Below are 18935 nucleotides of genomic sequence, written 5' to 3' on the forward strand. Positions count from 1 at the left end.
TGAATTTGAGAAGAAGCTTTTGATAAGCGCTAGTTTGCAGACCTCCTGTCAGCCCCTTCCCTGGTCCAGGCGGGATGGGGCGGACTTTCATTTTATTTTATTTTTTGGTCAGCCGTGGGGAAGGGAAAGGAGGACAGCACTAGGGCCTCTTTGAAATCAGGGCAGAAGTCTAGGGAAGCGAGCAGACCCCTGGAACAGATGGGGGGCCCTGAGGCCAGAGGGAGCTAATAATTGGTTATCTCTGCAGTCATGGGATCTTGCACACACATGCTCACGTGCACACACTCACATGCACATGGACATGGAGATGCATTCATGCACATGCTGAGGGACAGACTTGCAGACAGATACAGGGTTACAGAGGGCCATTCTCTGTGCCCCGTGGGAGGGCTGAGGGGCCCAGTGACTTCTCACAGGAGAAAACATCCTTTCTGGCCCCAGGCTGTCTGTAGGCAAATGTTAGGGAGGAGACACGGGCATCCCTTCAATACACACAGAGCTCCCTGGCCAACTCCTCCTCCTGCCTCCCACATGGAGACTTGGCCTTGACCCCAGAAGGTCCCTGCTGCAGACAGGTGCAGAATCACCCTGAGCCCTGGTCGTTGGGAAGTCTTTTCAGGCTGCAGCACCCAGGAGACTGTGTGTATCTGTAGTTCCTATAGGTGCATGAGGTAGGCGGGTATAGTGGCTTCAACACCCACTTGCCCCTTCTTACTGTCTGTCCCATAGGTCATATACCTTTCTTTCTCAAGGATCCTGGGACCTCAGCTTTCTTTCCTGTGAACTAAGAAAGCAAAACAGCTCTGCCTACCTTGTGTGGGCAGAGAGGCACAAATGAGGCAAGGGGTGGGTGAGTCCTTTGTAAACTGGGGCATGTTCGTCTCCTGGCTCTTTTGTCTGTGAGGATTGATGTGTGTATGTGCAGGCGAGGGGAAGAGTTGAGTGGACCTGCTTGTACGTCAGTGTGTATCCGAGTGTACGTTTGTGTCTGCACAGGGCAGGAAAGGCTTGGCTTCCCCCTGAAGGTATTAGCATCACATCCAGATCCTGAGGTCTTCCCTTTAACCTGGACTCCCCAAGAATCTCCTGAAATCGTTTTTAAAAACACATAACCATACTCCCAAATAAAGTCTGCATGGATTAAAGGTTAAAAAGAAAAAGGCAAAACTATGACAATAGAAATATGATAAGAAAGACATTTCTAATCATAAAAATGAAGGCAAAAATCATAAATAGAAATGATTCATAAATTTGAATTCTATAAAAACAAAACCTATGGCACACCAAAAATAGTACCAAAAGGCAAGCAATGAACTGTCAAATAACTGCAACCAATATGATTAAAAAATGGTTATTCTCCTTATATGTAAAGAGCACTGACAGATCTGTAAGAAAAAAACACGAACCACCCAGATGAAAAATGATCGAAGGACATGAATTGACAATTACCCAAAGATGAGAAAGAAAACCGCCAATATACATATAACAATAATCAACCTAATTAGTAATCAAAGGAATATACCTAAAATAGGACACCTTTATTCAAATCCAACCGGCAAAAATGAAACATGTATAATACCTTGGATTAGCATGGGCATGTGAAACAAGAATGTACTTATAATGCTGCTGGAAGCATAACTAGGTTCCAACTTTCTGAGGGGTAATTTACAAACATGTATGCATATCTTAAGAATACCCATACTCTTTGTGCCTCAGGAATTCCTATGGAAATTTACCCTAAGAAAATAATAAAACATGGGCATAAAGACTTTTATGAGGAATGTTCAATGAAGGATTATTTATAATGTTGAACACTTGAAAATAGATTAAATATAGAATGAGGGTACTGGTTAAATGGATTATATACATACAGGCATTCACCATCATGTTTGAAAAGAGTATTTGATGGGGTGGGGAAGTGCCTACATATATTACTTGAAAAACACAGATTATATGACATTATGTGAAATTTCATTTTCATTTTATTAACCCCCCCATAATATATGTACAGATCAAAGATTGGAAGGCTATATACCAAAACATTGCCAGTGTTTATCTCTAGGGAATGAGTACAAGTAATTTTTGCCTTCTTCTCTATTCCTTTATATTTTATGGAATTTCTGACGACAAAGTGGCAATATTTTGATAATCTGAGAAAAACAACAAATGTATGGCAATGTTTGGTAAAATTTCTGAAGGAACTCAATGCAGCTCTGGCAGCCCCCAGGGCGTCACTCCTGGGAGCCTACACCAGATGCAGTTTCCTTCTAGCCTGAGGATTCCACACATGCATGTTCATACACTCGAGTACGTATGCACACATTAAGACTCATGTGCATTGCCTCTGACCTCACACTCAAATCCACGGTTTTGTACCATCATATACATGCATGTGTCCTCACCCCCCAGCACTCACTCCTAGAGTTCTTCCATAAGTGAATTTGTAGTGCAGTTGTTTGGAATTTGGAATATATTTGCGCAAAGCGATAGTATCACACAGTCGCATGTGGTGGTGAGCTCCCTGGGTCCCTCACTGAGGCAGTCCCTACCCCACAAAGTGGCTGGCCTCTGGTGGGACACTGTCACATGGGGAGTCTCCCTGGGAGAGAGGACATGGAGAGAGGTGGGGAGGGCCCGGGGTCTCCAGCAGGGGTTGGGCACCAGGAACTCTGTTCTGGGGCCTGGGAGAGAGGTCCCCAGCCAGCTGACTGGGGGCTCCTAAAGCCTGAGTTAATGAGGAGGCTGCGCTCCTTTGAAAGGCTTCATTGGCAGAGGAGGAGATGACTGCACAAAGCCAAGCTCGGGAATGAGTACCCTCTCCCATCAATTTACCAAGGGAAGCTTGCCCAATGTCTAAGGCTTTACAATTGCCAGGCTGCTGGTAATTCATTCATCAAACATGTATTTAGTGACAGTGATGTTTCAGGCACAGTGTTGGGCAGCTGGGGACCCAGAGATGAAAAGATGCTGCCCCTGTCCTCGAGGGGCCCCATGGACCAGTGCAGGAGACAGAGAAGTGAATAGCTAGTTGCCATCTGATGCAGTCAGCGTATGCCAGAGGATGAAGGGCATGCCACAGTAGGGGTCAGCCTAGGCGGAGGTGTGAGCTGTGAAAAGGCATAGCAGGTGTCCAGAACGGTGGGGAACTTAGAACGAATGTGTGTGTGTGCACGCGCGCGGGTTCGGGGGACAGGGGAAAGGGGCAGACAGCATGGCTAAAACGCTGATTGGAAAACTGGCACAGCCACCCAACGATGGCAGCGCATTCTCAACTGGACACGTGCAGACCCCACGGCTCGGTGGTTCCTCTCATGGGTACATGCCCAACAAGCATGCGTGCATGCGAGCACCAGGAGACACGTGCAAAGACGCACACAGCAGCACTGTATGTAACAGCTCCAAGCTGCAATCTACCCAAATGCCTATCCATGGGCAACAAACTGGATAAAACAATTCTATATACACACGCGGCTGAAACCCGTACAGAAGTGACAGTGAATGATCTATAACCACGCACAACAGTATGGATGAAATCCACAAATTCAAAATAACGTTGAGTAAAAGAAGCCAGATAAACGGTACGACTTCACTTATATAACCTGTGAAAAGAGGCGACACTACTCTGAAGTCAGGATGGTTGTCATCCTGGCCGGGGGGGGCGGGTAGGGTGGTGACCGGAAGGGGCATGAGGAGGTCCTCTGAGGGGGTTGTGATGATGTGTTCCCTGCTCTGGGTCTGCTTGCCCCGGGTGCTGTGAAAATTCACGGAGCTCTATGCTCACGATATGCACACTTCTCTGCATAGTGTCTGTGAGGATGGAGGGGAGGACACAGAGTCCCTGAAAAGATATTTCTGGGCTTTCCCTCTGGTAATAGAACTCTGTCCTCCCTGGCACGGTGCCCGGCCACCTAGGGCTCAGAGGGTAATTCAGAAAGACCACAGGAAAGCCAAGTGGAGGAGGACATGGCACAGTTACCGAGCAATTTCAGGGCAGCGTTCCCGGCTGCCAGGAGCTCATCTGCAGATGCTTGGGCTGCCGCCCATCACAAGCTACTTGTGGAGAGGGAAGCTGGCCTCCTCCTGCTCCTGCTCCCCGCCTGAGATGTCCTGAGCACATCTCTGGGATAGTGCTCCCAGCTCCCCCTCTGGGTGTACCCTTCCACCTCCCCACTAGACTGGACAGCCCCCTGAGGACAGGTGCACCTGCTCATGTAGCTAGAACAGGTGTGCTCCAGGGTAGTCACCCAGCAGAACTCGGTGGCCGAGGGGCTGGAGATCAGGAAAGGCAGAGGGAAGGATGCAGACTGTGGGACACGGGCGCATAGACTGCACCCACCCTCATCCTCTCTTCCCTCTCCGTGGGGCCCCTCTGAGCACCCAGTGGAGGGGCAGGGGCCAGCCGCCTGCACTGAACTCCCAGGTTTGGGCAGATCTTCTCTCCAACAGTGAGGCCCAGCTCTGGCCCAGAGAGAGAGAGAGAGAGATGCTCTTGCCTCCCCTCAGCTGTCTGCCATCTTTTCTCCTCCCTCTAGCAGCCTCCATGCGAGGAGGCCACTCAGGGCAGAGCTCCAGCAGCTGTCCAAGCCCAGACCATTCATGCTGGAGAGTGGTTCATGTCCAGAGGCCATGGACCAGGCAGGCCCCAGTCAACAGCTCTGGGGCCCACTAGGAGCTTCCTTGGTCAGCCAGACCAGAAGAGTCGAGGCCTTGGTCTCCCTTTCACATCTGCTTGGTTGTGACCCCTGACTCAAAGAAGTCTCCAGGGCTTGTAACAACCTTGCAGCCCCTGGAACAGAGGACTGACCCGAGATGGACACTGGGTAGGTCTTCGGCTACTCTTGGGTGACCAGTGTCCATTCTTATCCATCAATTCAGGTAGAAACACAGATATAAGTAGCCCGCGGGTTTGACCTGGATGCCCACTGATCTTTAGAGAACTTTTCCCTTTCTCCTGTCCCCCTCCTCATTCAACCCTGGGCCTACTTACCGGCTGGCCAGACCCAGGGCTGGAGCAGAAGATGGTGTACTTGCGGATCACCCCATTGGGCTTGGTTGGGGGGAGCCAAGACACGACCACACTGCTGGCGGATGAAGGGACAGCTTTGATGCCAGCAGGGGGACCTGGAACTGAATAGGGAGAAGGCCAGGTCAGTTTAGAGAAAGGAGCTCCACCTCCGGGAAAGAATGCAAGGTGGGGAGAGAGGCGGATCAATCTTGGAGAGCTTCCTGGAGGAGGTAACCTTGAGCTATGGTTTAAAGGGGGAGGTTCCAGCAGGTGAGGAGAAGGGTGATCATTTGGGGCTTGTGACAAAGTCTCTGAGATGGAAGCACTGGGAATGGTCAGCTTCAAAACTGTTTGGTCAGAACCAAGGACTTAGGATACTCCAGAGAGAAACAGAGCCCATGGGGAATTCACCTTGATTTCCACAACCTTAATGTGCTTCCTGCCTCAATGCTCGACTGATTGCTTATATGTGGGCCAAGCAAATATACTGGTCACTTTGCTCTTTGGCCTGTGAGCTCCTTGAGGCTGGGGGCTCCAGAGACTCACAGAGCGGGCCTCCTCCTGAGCATCAGGAGCTGGTGGTCAGCCAACCGGCTGCTGGCTAGGCCCCTTCTGTTTTCAGGAGGGAAAGTCTACCTGAGAATTGGCTGGGAAATTCATGCTAAGGGGATCCCAATTCATATGGATTCTGCTCTCCCACTGCCCCCATCTCTCTGGGCCTGCCTGGCCCAGCTGCGACGCCCAGGCTCTGCTTGGGAGATGGGAAGCTTCCTGTTTTCAGGTCCTGGCATCTCTCCCTTGTATTGTCATGTACTTGTCTTCCTCCCTGGGAGCTTTATGTTCCTTTGAGGACAGTCATGGCATCCTGTTCAACTTACTTTGCCTCCCGAGCCTCCGTTTCCACATCTATATGATGGACATCGTAATCACAACCCCATTAAAGGTTTGTAATGACGGTTAGCACTAATTAACATAAAAGCACCTGGCACCTCCTGACATACAGAAGACACTTAATAAATGGGGACGGTGATCATTTTTTTTTTTTTTTTGCATTCCCTCTCTCAACTCTTAGCTTCTACTACCCATCACAATTTTTTTTTTTTTTTTAAGTCTAGTAAGTGGTCAACAATTCTAGGCTACAGGGCGCCTGGGTGGCTCAGTTGGTTAAGCGACTGCCTTCGGCTCAGGTCATGATCCTGGAGTCCTGGGATCGAGTCCCACATCGGGCTCCCTGCTCAGCAGGGGGTCTGCCTCTCCCTCTGACCCTCTTCCCTCTCATGCTCTCTGTCTCTCATTCTCTCTCTCACAAATAAATAAATAAAATCTTTAAAAAAAAAAAAAACAATTCTAGGCTACATAAAATAATGATCCATCATCACCATCCATCCAGGGGCCCGAGCCCTCCCTCGTGGATACAGCCCCCGCCATCCCACCCCTGCTAGCACTCTGCAGCTGTGGAGTGCAGGGGGTCATGGGGAGACCGCTGGGACAGGTGTGCTAACTGTGGTGTTCAGATTTTTTTCTGTCCTTGCATAGTTTTTTTTCTCGGTTGTAACTGAGAGGGGTATGTTGAAATCTCTCCCAGGATTGTGGGTTTGTCTATTGTTGCAGTCTTGAGGTGATGTTACTAGGTTCGATAAATTCGGAACTGTTTTATTTGACTAGTAAGTTGGGTCTTCTATCGTAACAGAGTGTCCTTCTGTATGTCTAATGACGCTTTCTGCCTTAGAGCATACTGCACGTGATGCTGACATTCCAGTTTTCCCTCCGTTTTGCGTGGTGTGTCTTTTATGTATTCCTTTCACATTGCACCTTTCCGTACCTTTATGTTTTAGGTGTTTGGTATAAACAGCATATATTTGGGTTTTGTTTCATTGCTAGCTAGTCTGACAGTCTTTGTCTTTTCACTGAATAATTTAGCCAATTTATCCTTAATGCAATTATGTATTTGGGCTTAAATACCTCAGCTTACTAAATACTTTGTCCCACCTATCCTGTTTTTCTTTTTATTTCCTTTTGTGTCTTTTTTTGGATTGAGTATTTAAAAAAAATACTTTATTTCCCCTCTCTATGAGCTGGTTATTAGACAGCCTTTCACCACTTTTAGGGGTTACTCAATGTGAATCTTTAACTTACCAAAGTCTAACATCATTAATTGGTACTTTTTTTTTCTCTGACAATGCAAGGGACTTAGAACTTCCATTTACCCTCTCCCAGTTTATATGCCATTGTTGTATATTTTAATTATGTATATATTTTAGGCCCTCCCTGAGATAATATCACATCATTTTATGCAGTCAATATTAATGGAGATTTACCCATATATTCCCCATTTAATTGCTCTTTCCTCCTTGCATCACTGAGCTCCTACCTGGGATCATTTTCCTTCCAGTTAAAGAACACCCTTTAATATTTCTCTAGAGCAGGCATGTTGGTGGTAAGCTCTCTCAGTTCTTGTTTGTCTGAAAATATCTTTATTTCATTTTAATCTTGGAGAATATTTTGGCTTGGTATAAAATCATAGGTTGATAACTATTTCTCTTACATACTTTATACCACTGCATTGTTTCTGGCTTCCATTGTTTGTTTATTTTCATTGTTTCTGACAAATTAGCCACTGATCTAATTGTTGGTCCCATGAAAGTAACTGGTCTTTTTCCCCTCTGGTTGCTTTTAAGAATTTTCTTCCGTGTTTCCTGGTTAGCAGCTTTATTTGGATGAATCTAGCTGTGGACTTCCTTAAGTCATCACCTGCAGAGTTCGTAGAGCTTCTTGCTTTGGGGATTGAGGTCTTTCCTCAGTTTTGAAAAGTTTTCAGGCATTTTATCTTCTACCCCATTCTCTTTCTCCTCTTCTTTGAGACTTCTTCTCACATCCTCTATGTCCTTGATATTCAGAATGTGGTCCATTGGTCAGCAGCAGCATCACCTGGGAGCATGTTAGAAATGCAAAATCTCAGGTTCCACCCTAGACCTATCAAATCAGAATCTGAATTTTAACATGACCCCCAAGTGATTTGTATGCACAGTCAAGTTTGAAAATCACTGTTCTATGTCTGCTACTTGCTCTTTTATTTTCCATTCATTTTTCTTTCTGAGCTTCTTTTGGGTCTTCTCATCTAACTTCCAGTTCACTAGTTATCTCTTCAGCTGTATCTAATTGGTTATTAAATCTATCTCCTGAGTTCTTAACTTCAGGTATTAATAGTTTTTGTTTCTAGATTTTCCATTTGATAGTCTCCAACTCTCTTAATATTTCAATCTTTTTCAGAATAACTATTTCAAAGTTCATATTTGATAAAACCTGTGTTTGGAATTCTTGTGGGTCTGTTACTGTTTTTTCTTTTTTTTCCCCTACTGGCTTTTGTTCATGTTGTTCCTCATTATTTTTTATTGTATGCCAGACACATCATTTGCAAACTTGTTTGTAGAAATAATTTGAGGCCTCAGATGATGTAATCTTCCTAAAGGGAGAATTCACGTTTGCTTCTGGCAGGTATCTGCAATCTGGGGGTGCTAGCAATCCAGGACTACCTCAACCTAACTTCCAGGACTGAGATGATTTGAAGCTGAGATGTCTACTTAGGGTGCACTTTTAATCCAACATGCTGCCCTCATGGTCTCAACTCAAAGTGAGGGGGATTCACCAGATAGACCCGCCCGCCCCTGCAGGCCCTGGACTCCAATTCACGTCTTTCTAGTGCTTCTCAGATTCTCAGTCACTGCCTCCAGATTCGGCAAATGTCCCCCCATGGGGAGAGCTGTTCCAAATGCCAGGCTTACCTCCTGGGCCTCCACTCTCTCCTGGATCCTGGCCCAGTAATTCTGCACTCTCCTGCCAGCTCACCGATGCCTTCAAGCAGGTGTTTTAAAAAATATTTTATCCAGATTTCCTAGTGTCCTCAGCAAGAAGGAGAGTGGGTTTGAGTTATGTAGTCCACCATTACTGGAAGGGCAAATCTTCTGACATGTTTCTCTAAGCTTGTGCCCACTCCTCCCTTGATCCTCACAGTCCCCACCCTAGCACACACCTTCCACTTCTCTGCCTGGATGCCCCACAGGTTCTAAGGGGCCTCTCTGACACTGGTCCTTAACCCCCCACAGCCCCTTCCTGCCATCTGTCCTCTCGCTTCTGTGAGAGCTGCCTTCCTAAAACCCAGGTCCAGTCCAGCCTCGCCCCTCAGTGAAATATATTTAAGATGGGTTAAAATCCAACTCAACTTTCCCTGGGGAGGTGAGACGTCAGCAAGAGGCTTTGTTGCTCAGGAACCAAGTCCAGCCAAGCCAGCCTGAGACCAAGTTAAGACTGGGGGATTTGGACTTCAGAAATGAGCTTGAATTTGAGTTTGTTTTCATTTTATCTTTTAATTTATTTTGGTTTTCTCTACATTTCCTGATCTTTTTTTTTTCCCTTGGAAGAATGCAAAATCCTGAGCTGGGGCAGGGCGTGAGGGGGCGGGTAGGGAGTCACAGTGTCTTCAGCTCTTCGTTCCAAGCTCCCACAGCCAAGCTGGGCTTGCGATGCGGACCTGTCTGCTTCCCGAGTGAGCTGAGAAAGAACTCTAATGGGAGAACCTGGTGGAGGTAGGGCCAGGGCTGGTGTGGCATCTGCTTGTCTGTCTGCCCATTTGCCACTGTTCTTTCCTGTTCCTTGCAAACCGAGCCTCCCTCTTGCTCAGGTACCCATGCCCCTCTGTCCCTCAGAGAAAGCTGTCCCCATCACCGATGACCAGGGTATTTACCACCCTTCAGGGAAGTCAGCCGCGATCATCCCATTTCCCCTTTCAGTGACTGGCTTAGCAAAAGGCACGTTGCCCCAGGGTGGCCAATGGGAAATGAGGGTAAATCTGTTGAAGGGCTTCTGGGAAAGATGTTTTCCACTCTCAAGAGAGGCATATGCCCACAGGAAGAGACCCCTTCTCTCACTCTGAACTCTGTCTTGTCTGGTGTGATGCCTAAAGCTGCAGTGATTTGGAGATCACGGGAGGGACACCTGACACGTTGAGGAGGGCAGAGCAGAAGGATGGGGCCCACTGGGTTAAGCAAACTTGGAGCTGCCCTCCTCAAGACTCCTTGGTGTGTGATAATAAATACACTTACTAGTTAAATCTTTTTTTAGTTGTATTACTCACAACCAAAAGCTTCCAGTCTGCTATAGGGAGGCAATGGAAAGTAGAGAAGATATGGAGGTAAGAAAGCCTTGACTCGCCTCCTACCATGAGCTGCGTGACCTTTAGCAAGTTGCTTTAGCTCACTAGGCCTCACTTTTCTCACCTCTAAAATGGACATGATAGGTACCTCACTGGGCTCCTGGAAAGGCTTGGTCATGCTTATGACTACATATACTATGTCAAGTGTGGCTGTGGTTCTGGAAGCGACCTCGTCTGACAGTGGCTTCCTTCTGGCCCGGGCCTCCCTTTTGGGGGGCACTGAGTCCCTCAGGAGTGCCTGGGTCCACCCGAAGTGGTCATTTCATGGCCAGCACCTTGGTAGCTAGTAAGACCCTACCATTTGCTAGCACTGCACATTTTAGGAAGGATTTTACAGTTAACTTGCTTCTTACAACAACTTGATGAGCCTCACTGTCCCAATTTTATCACGAGGAAAACAGGCTCAGGAAGGTTAAATGACTGGCCAATAACGGGCAGGGCTGGGCCACACTCTTCTGCTGTGCCTACCAGCGCCCTTTCACTCTGTGGAGCCACCCATGGGGCCCCATTCTCTGGCTGCTCATGTCCCTGTGCGTGGCTCTGGAGGCAGCTCTAAAGTGAAAGGTGGAAAGCTCCTTGCGGGGAGGGATGATGCTCTTGGACCTTTGGATTCCCTCGTGGGGCTCCACCTTTGTCAAGCATGTTGGGGAGCTTATGGCTCAGAGGCTGCATCAGCACAGGATGCTAGATGTTGGGGTGGGGTGGGGGAGCAGTGGTTCCCATCTAGAGGCTGGGAAGATGCCTGTGTGTGGTTCAGAAGCTCTGGAAGGGGCCAGGCTCTGAGCACGGTCCCCGCTTGGTCTGCACACACACGAGCAGGTGGCTCTGCCCGGAGCTGTCCTAGGAAACCTTGATGGGGGGATTAATGGCAGGAAAAGTAGGGCAGGCAGGTTGGTAAATATTTAATTGCTTGGAGCTTAAGGCAGGGAAGGGGGCCGATCAGTGGAAGGGCAGGGCTTAGGGAGAGTGGGGAGCTGGATTAAACCGGTCTGTTCCCTGGGCGCTGGGCTGCTCTGGGAAACTCCCAGCCTGAGACCCTCCTCTCAGCAACTGTAACCCTCCAGCAGCTTCTGCCCAGTCGCACAGGAGGGACCCAGACCCTGGGAACTTGGAGAAAACCAAGGCAGCGAGGAGAGGGAGGCATGATGTTAGCTGCTGTTTTGGTACCCAGGCTGCCAGCCACTCTTCTTCACATGAACCAACTCTTAAAAATAGAGCACCTGCCTCAGAAGGTGTAAGCATCAGCTAAGTAATGGTGTTGGGATGGGGTGAGGAAGAAAGTGGAGGCTGGAAGCAGGAGCCCAGAGCTGCGCACGGTCACACACACCACCTCCTGGATGCGGGCGGCGCTTCATACGAACGAGGCCCCCTGGCGGTGTGCAGCACTGCGTCTCCCAACCTCTTCTCTGCTGAGTTGACTCAGCTCCCAACCTCCCCCACCTCCTTCCTCTGTCACCCCACCCTGGAGGTTTGGCTCCTTATCTCTGCTTTTCCTCCAGTTCTACCCCATGGGGAAGGGCTTTAAGATCAGAGCTCTGAATGGAGGCACAGCCCATTCTCTCCCCGAGAACCTCCCCAGCACAAACAGAGTCCAGGGCCTGGCCCATTCTGGGGCCTCTGCAGGATGGCTGCCAAGTCCCTAATCCGAGCTGTGAGGCGTGATGCTCCTCTCCCCCTCCCCGCCAATCCCTACCATCTGTATCCAGAGGAAACCAGGCAGAAACTTGCAGGGAAACGGATGCCACAGAAAGGATGCTCTTGGGGTGGAGGTGGGAAGGGAGGCTTTATCTGGCCTCTGCCCTAGTGCCGCAGGGGGAGCCGAGGGAATGGGCTCCGTTTGCTCATATGTTTATGCAGGAGTCCCAGAGCATCTCACCCCCATCTACGGTCAGCTGTGGTCTCCCTAAGTGGGGTCCCAGAGCGCCCCAAACCGCCCTACAATGGCTCAAAGGGACAGGAGACAGGACAGTGCACTGCTGTCACCCTTCTCCTTGGGCAATGCTCAGCAACAGGCCCTGGGGGAGCCTGGCGGGGGTGCTGAGGCTGGGCTGCGCATGGCGGAGAGGACTCACCGTCCTCCTTGGTCTGGATGTAGAGCACGCTGCTACGCACGCCGTCCCCGGCTTGCGTGTAGGCCAGCACCTGCACACTGTAGTTGGTGAACTTCTCCATACCTCGCAGCTCCACCCGCTCCCGCGTGGTGGTAATGTTCTGCATCTCGCCCCACTCTGCCGGAGACAAGCAGCCTCTGAGTGTTGCCAGGTGGGCTGTGCCCAGTCCCCCTGCCGCTGCCCCCTCTGCCAGCCTGGGCACCACTGGACTCAGACCTCCACTCCGTGGTAGTGGCTACTAGGGGGACCTGACCTCCGGGTACATGGGGGCAGATCTGGGGCCCTGCTCCCGGGCCACATCTCCCCCCAGGTGGCCCAACCTGGGTGAGCGGCCTATGCCCGGCCTTGGCCCCAGTGACCTTGTACCAAATTCAACTTAATACCCTCTCATTGGAATACTTCCATCTCTCCGAGCACATTTCCCCTCCTCCACCGAAGCCCCTCTCCATGCAAGGGACCCCAAGCGTGCCTTACTCTCAGTACTGTAAGGGGCTAAGTCCCCTTCCCTTCTCCCCACCACTGAGGACACCCTCCCCAGGAAGAACCCATGCAGAGAATCTGGGACAGGCTGATAGAGGGGACAGCCTCCGCCAGGAAGGGCCGGCCCTTCCTCCAGCTCAGTGAGGACCTGTCATCTGGCTCCGCCAAGGGACTTACTGTAGGCTGAAGAAGAGCTTAGGGAGGGAGTCCCCCGGGAAGAGCAGGGTCTTAGAAGGAGGAAAAGAGAGGCTCCTGAGCTGACAGCCATCCACTGGGACTACTGGGCTTTCAGAAAGACAGGTCTGGACACTGGTTGATGATAGGCTTTGTGGAAGCCTATAGACCCACCCCAGCACCTTGGGGCAGAGGGCCCGGCCAGGGGAGGGCAGCGATATGTCGGGGTCAGGGAGTGAGAACACCATGCCCAACCAGAGGCAACTCCAGACCAGTACAGGGAAGCCTCAGAAACCTGAGCAGCGGGACCTGCTTTATAAGGAAATCAGACACCAGGGTAGTCTTGTCCAGGGCTGGAGCCAGAGAAAGACCCCAAAGCAGGTCAGTATGGCCAACAAGCCAGGTGCCTTTGGAGATGAGAGAGGCCAATACCGTCCTTACCTGAAGGGGCTGAGCTAGGAACACTGTGGGCTTAGAAAAGAGGAAGCAAGTTCTGGAAAACGAGGGACCACCCCTTATCTGTTGCAGCACAAATAGGTGATGCTATCTTACAGCGTATGAACTGGGGACACCTCCAGGGGTCCCACCCCTGACCTCCAGGCCATTGTGCTTTTGGAGGAGACAGTGGCGGTGGTGGCAGGGAAAGGCACGTCCTGTTGGCAGGGCATCCGGGCACAGCACAATGCCGGGTGGGGGAAGGGGAGGGTAGTTGCCCTGCAGAAATGACCACGAGCTGGAGCTCCGGGTCCTCCAGGGGAGAAGGGAGGGCCAGGGGGCTGGTGGCAGAAGGCTCAGGATTCGGGGAGCTAAGCTCACTGTGGCCCGTTGTGGCCCCCCAGTAGGACATCTCCATGCTTTGGGATGCTGGGCCTCTGGCTTGTACAAGCGCAGGCTTCCCCGGTCACTGCAAGGCTCCTGTGTGTCCCTGCTCCTTCCCCGGTCACTGCAAGGCTCCTGTGTGCCCCAGCAGGCAGGGGCTTGGTGTGTTTGTGGGGCTGCACACGAAGGTTTGGACCAGTGTATCCCAGGGCAAGGAAGGCACCCCCAAGGCTGGACCACTGTCTTGGGTTTTGTCCCTCTGCCATTCCTACCCCAGCTCCACTTCCTGCTCTTCTCCGGGTCCTGGGCAGCTCATCTGCACAGATTGCTTGCCTCACTGCCCGGCCAAGGGGCGCTGCAACCCCCTCCCCCCCAGCTTCTGGTAACCCTGCTTCCTCCTCTTGCCCTTTCTGGCCTCGGTGATGATGACTAGTCCTAGGTGCCCCATGCTCGCTCCAGACCCCTCTGAAAGCAGTGCCTTCGTGAAACTCTTCAATCGCCGCATCTGAGTGTGTCAACTGGTCCCTGCTGGGACCCTGCCTAAGATCCACACGTTATATCAGAAAAGCACAGCCACCCCATCACACCTCCACTCATTCCCAAACACACTGCCGTCTAGGAGCAGCTGGTGTCCCTCCCCCAGCACAGAGGTGACCATGTATTCTGCCACCCACCCTGGCCCCGGCTCTGGCCGGCATAGCTTGTGCAGAAGAGGGGGCTGGACCCCCACTTGACGTCCCAGGGGAAGATGCTCAGCTCAGCGTGGACACAGACCCCCATGGAGCCTGCGCCTCTCACCCTGAGACTCGGCCATCTCTCCTGGCAGACTCACCCCCATCCACGTAGAGTGACCAGAAGATGACCCGATAGCCTTTAAGGACTCCATTGAGCGTGCTGCGTGGGGGCTCTGACCAGGAGATGACAGCCACATCGGAGGTGATGGACAGGGCCCGGACGTTCTCGGGGGGCTGGCTGGGCACTGCAGTGGGCGGGGCGAGAAGGGAAGGGCCCGGTCAGGGGGTACAGGCCGACATCCGTGTCCTAGCCAGAAGAACATGGGAGAAGCTCCCAACAATGAGCGAGCGGAGTCTGGGCTGTGTGGCTGGGAAGTGAGGCAAGTCTCCTCTCCTGGATTTGGGCAAAAAGAGGTCTTACTAGGTTCAGTTCCTTGTTCTCCAGGCAGCACGTTCCTGGTTCTGGGTATGTGCTGAGGGCACAAGGTGATGAACTCCAGGCATGACCCCCTGGGGATCCACCAGTGGGCACCACAGCCCAGGGAGTCCACCCCCGCTGAAGGTTACAGAGCCTGGAAGATCGCCAGGCCAGCCCTGGGTCTTATCTGATGGCTGCTGGCCCTATGTGGCATCTGACCAGGTGGTCTGAGCCCAGCCTGGCTCTCGGGCCCTTTGTGTCCTTATGCCAAGCTGAAGGGAAGGAAAAGAAGGAAGTGGTCCCTTCACCTGGGTGAAGGGGAGAAGGGGTTTCATGTACACCTTTAGGGTTTCTGGGACCATTACACCTTTGTCCCTCCACGTGAACACATCAAAATGCCTCGGATGATGAGAAAACACTTTCTGAGACCAACTTAGATGGCCCGTCCTACCTCCAACCCTCCCCACTGGAGAGCTACCGTGGAGCCTAACCTAAGTCCTCCACCCCAGGGTTGGCCCTGGGGCAGGTCACTCTTTCTGAGATGGCAGTCGGCAGGGATCCCAGGCTCCAGGAGCCACCTTGGTTGGGGACAGCTTTGGTGGCACTTCCTGCTGGCTTCCTAGGAGCTGGGGCCAAAGGGAAAGGCCACGTCTGCTTCGCTCAGAGCGGGAGAAAGGAGGCACAGGCTGGATGGAAGGTAATTAGATCCCATTGCCCCACAAGAGGCAACTCTAATTTTTATGAGCATTTAAATGATAATACATCATCCTAACGATCCTCTTTGAGAATGATTATTGTTTCATATTACTTAGGTGTAAAAATATAAGCACCATGTAATTAGGGACCCAGTGTAATAAACTAATACAGATCGCCCATTCGAACAAAATGAAGGTAATATAATTATGGAAAAGACACTATTGCTAAAGCAGGGGCCCTTGAATACCCCAGGAGGAGTGCTAATATTGCCAGGAAACGATCAGGATCTGACAGGCTAACGAGGGCCTTAATTAAGTATGAAAAACTACTGAGCAAATGCTGCTGGAAACTTCTTCCCTCTCTCCTCTTTTGTTTTGAAAATGACTGTACAGCCCATGCTGATCTCTCCCTGTTGGAAATTCTAGGTCCCCCCTCCCCAGAGTCGGGGAGGTGGTGCCCTGCTGGAGGCCTGGCCTGGCTCTTTCCTGGGCCGGCCCTGGTGGACAGCAGAAAGTATGTGGCCGGCCATGGCGGTGCGGGCCCGGGCTAGCTGTCCCCCTGGACGCGCCTTCCCCGGGCATCCTGGGTCTGCGTCACTTGGTCCTACATCCAGCCTTGCTCCCAAGCGAGAGACCATGGGGCGAAGGAGAAAGAGTATGGGATTCAGGGTCAGACCTGGATTTTGAGCCCAGGCTCTGTTCTTTAGGTGACAGGTGATCCTGGACAGGCTACTTAGCGTTCTCGAAACTGGGCTTCTTTTATGGGTTAATGCCCTAGCTGTTGGTGCTGTGGATCTCACAGGCAGGTGCTCCCTGTGCCAGCAGCACCAGCAGCACCTGGGAATTTCTTTGAAATGTAAAACTTATTCAACCCCCTAAAGCAGGAGCTGAGGGGAGGGCCCAGCAATCTGTTTACAGCCCTCCAGAAGGTTCTGATACACACTCAGGTTTGAGAACCACTGGGTTAGAGCACCACTTGGGATAAGTACTACTGGTGTGAAGAGGTAACAGGTGGATCCCCTCCCCCCAGCCAGGCCTGTGGCCAGCACTGCAGAGGGGATGGAGTCGGTGCGGAACGACGGAGGGGGAGGGGCACTGGTTGTCTCCTGGTCCCTCACATCCCTCCCCAGGGGGTTCTCTGTGCCCCTCTGCTTGCTATGTGCCTTTCCCTCTTTCTGTGTTCTCCTGTTCCCCAGGGACTCAGTGCTTCATCCCAAAGCCCAGCTTGGGCCCTGGAGCCACTGAATGAGAATCTTGGGAGATGAAGCCGGGGCATCGGTATTTTTTTAAAGCGCCCCGGATAATTCCAATTTGCAGCCAAAGTTAAGGACCACTGGTATGAGCTAATCTACTTTTAGGTGTTTCTGACCTGATGTATCCTTCCTCCCAAGGGTGTCTACGTTTTCAGAGAAGATGAACTAGGGAGAAGGCATTGCTTAACCTAAATTCCAGAATGACTCCCCCGCCGCCCAACCAACTCAGGACTTTAACTCACAACCCTGAGATCAAGACCTGAGCTGAGATCAAGTGTTGGTTGCTTACACCTGGGTGGCTCAGTCAGTTAAGCATCTGCCTTCGGCTCAGGTCATGATTCCGGGGGCCAGGGATCGAGTCCTGCATCAGGCTCCTTGCTCAGCGGGGAGCCTGCTTCTCCTTCTGCCTGCCGCTCCCCCTGCTCGTGCTCGCTCTCTCTCTCTCTCCCTGACAAATAAATAAGTAAAATCTTAAAAATAAAAAGTTGGACACTTAACCTACTGAGCCACCCAGGCGCCCCAAGGAATGACTTTCTAATGGTGGAATGCTGGGTATTCTGGTGGCATTATGGCTCTCGGGACAGTGGGTCCCCTCCTTTTGCTGGGGCAGGGTCGGCTGCAGCAACGGTTTTAATCTCAGACTCTAGTTTTGGGTTAGGTCATCAGGAAAGAAGCTTAGGAGAATGCTCTGCTTCTTTTGTCTGCTCTTCGGGGGCTGCAGGCCTCAAGGGCCACACATCTCCTCTTTCAACCCGGCACAGGCTCAGGTACCAGCTGGCCCTTCTCTGTGCTTGGAGAGCAGGCACACCCCTGCTTCCTCCTAACCCTGTCCCCCTGAAAACTGGGCCCTGTCATTTACTCATCAGAGTGTGGAGTCCTCTCTAGTCCTCAAAGAATCACGTTTTAAGCAGTGGGCTCTAAAGCATCCGCCACATGGATCTTGGAATTTCTTAGCCCCTGTCTCATCTCTGGCCCCTCAAATAGGTAGTGGACAGGTTCCAGCCCAGAAGTACAAAGGTAACTTGGGTTCTGCCCCTTTCCCGACCTGCAGGTTGTGAGGGAGGCGAAACAGGACAGGGTGTAGAGGAAAAGGGCCTGGGGAGAGAGATGAGTGAGGGCCAGAATGAGGGAGCGACACAGCTGGAGAGTCAGGTGGGTGACCGGCGGGGCTCAGATGGGCAGAACATCAGCAAGCAATGGATAGAGTGTCGGCTAGTGGATTGAGAGGCCTGAGGCTGCTCGAGGGACCAGCATCTCTTGAGGAGCCAGTGGGCAAGAGGAGATGGAGTGATCCAGGGAGACCATGTGCCTCCTCGGACTGTGACGGGGCCCAGGAGAAGTGGAAGGGCCCCGAGTCCTCCCTGGCAGCCCTGGCTCGCACCCCCCACCCCGTGCTGGTGCCCTCACCGTCCTCCAGGGTGGTGGCATTGATCTCGCTGGATGAGGGCCCTGTGCCAGCCCGATTGAAGGCCTGGACCACCACCCCATATTGGGCAAACTTCTTGAGGTTGTCCAGGGTGTAGACCTCACTGTCCCCGGTAGCTTTCATCTCCACGATGCTATATTGTCCATTGCTGCCGGGGCTGTTCTCCCTGTAGCCGATCTGGTAGCCCCGTATGACGCCATTCTGCAGCTCTTTTTTGGGCGCCTGCAAGCAGGGTGGGGGAGGGGAGACAAAGACACAGTGGGGCTCTGAGATGATGCTCTGAAAGCCAAAGTCAGATCATGTCCCTCTTCTGTTCCCAACACTCCAAAGGCTCCCATCTCTCTTGGGGTGAAAACCAAAGCTCTTCCGATGGCAATGTAACCCTATATGATCTGACCCCTGTTACCTCTTGGGTCCATCTCCTCTTCCCCATGCTTCCCCTGCTCCAGCATACTGGCCTCTCGCGGTTCACGCTGGGCCCATCTCCATTTCAGGGGGAACGCTCTTTCCTTGGGTAGCCACATAGCTTCCCTCTTCACCTCTGTGGTGTCCTTGCTGAAACACCCCTGTCTTAATGAGGCCTTCTTCACACTCTTTGCGTAAGATTGCTC

At 51.7% G+C, this 18935-nt stretch overlaps 1 protein-coding gene across 2 annotated transcripts in view; it reads right to left on the reverse strand.

The window, feature by feature from the left end:
• The window catches only part of DSCAML1 (DS cell adhesion molecule like 1), a 340757-nt gene that overhangs the window by 16032 nt on the left and 305790 nt on the right, over window positions 1-18935 (reverse strand). For both annotated transcript variants that reach the window (XM_027581358.2, XM_027581359.2), the window contains 4 exons: window positions 18306-18546; window positions 14631-14777; window positions 12287-12442; window positions 4988-5127 (listed from right to left, as the gene is read on the reverse strand). In XM_027581358.2, the coding sequence (XP_027437159.2) occupies window positions 4988-5127; window positions 12287-12442; window positions 14631-14777; window positions 18306-18546 (684 nt within the window). The remainder of the gene's footprint in view (window positions 1-4987; window positions 5128-12286; window positions 12443-14630; window positions 14778-18305; window positions 18547-18935) is intronic.

The sequence above is a fragment of the Zalophus californianus genome, chromosome 11 (assembly GCF_009762305.2).
Source record: "Zalophus californianus isolate mZalCal1 chromosome 11, mZalCal1.pri.v2, whole genome shotgun sequence".
NCBI classification, from domain to species: Eukaryota; Metazoa; Chordata; class Mammalia; order Carnivora; family Otariidae; genus Zalophus; species Zalophus californianus.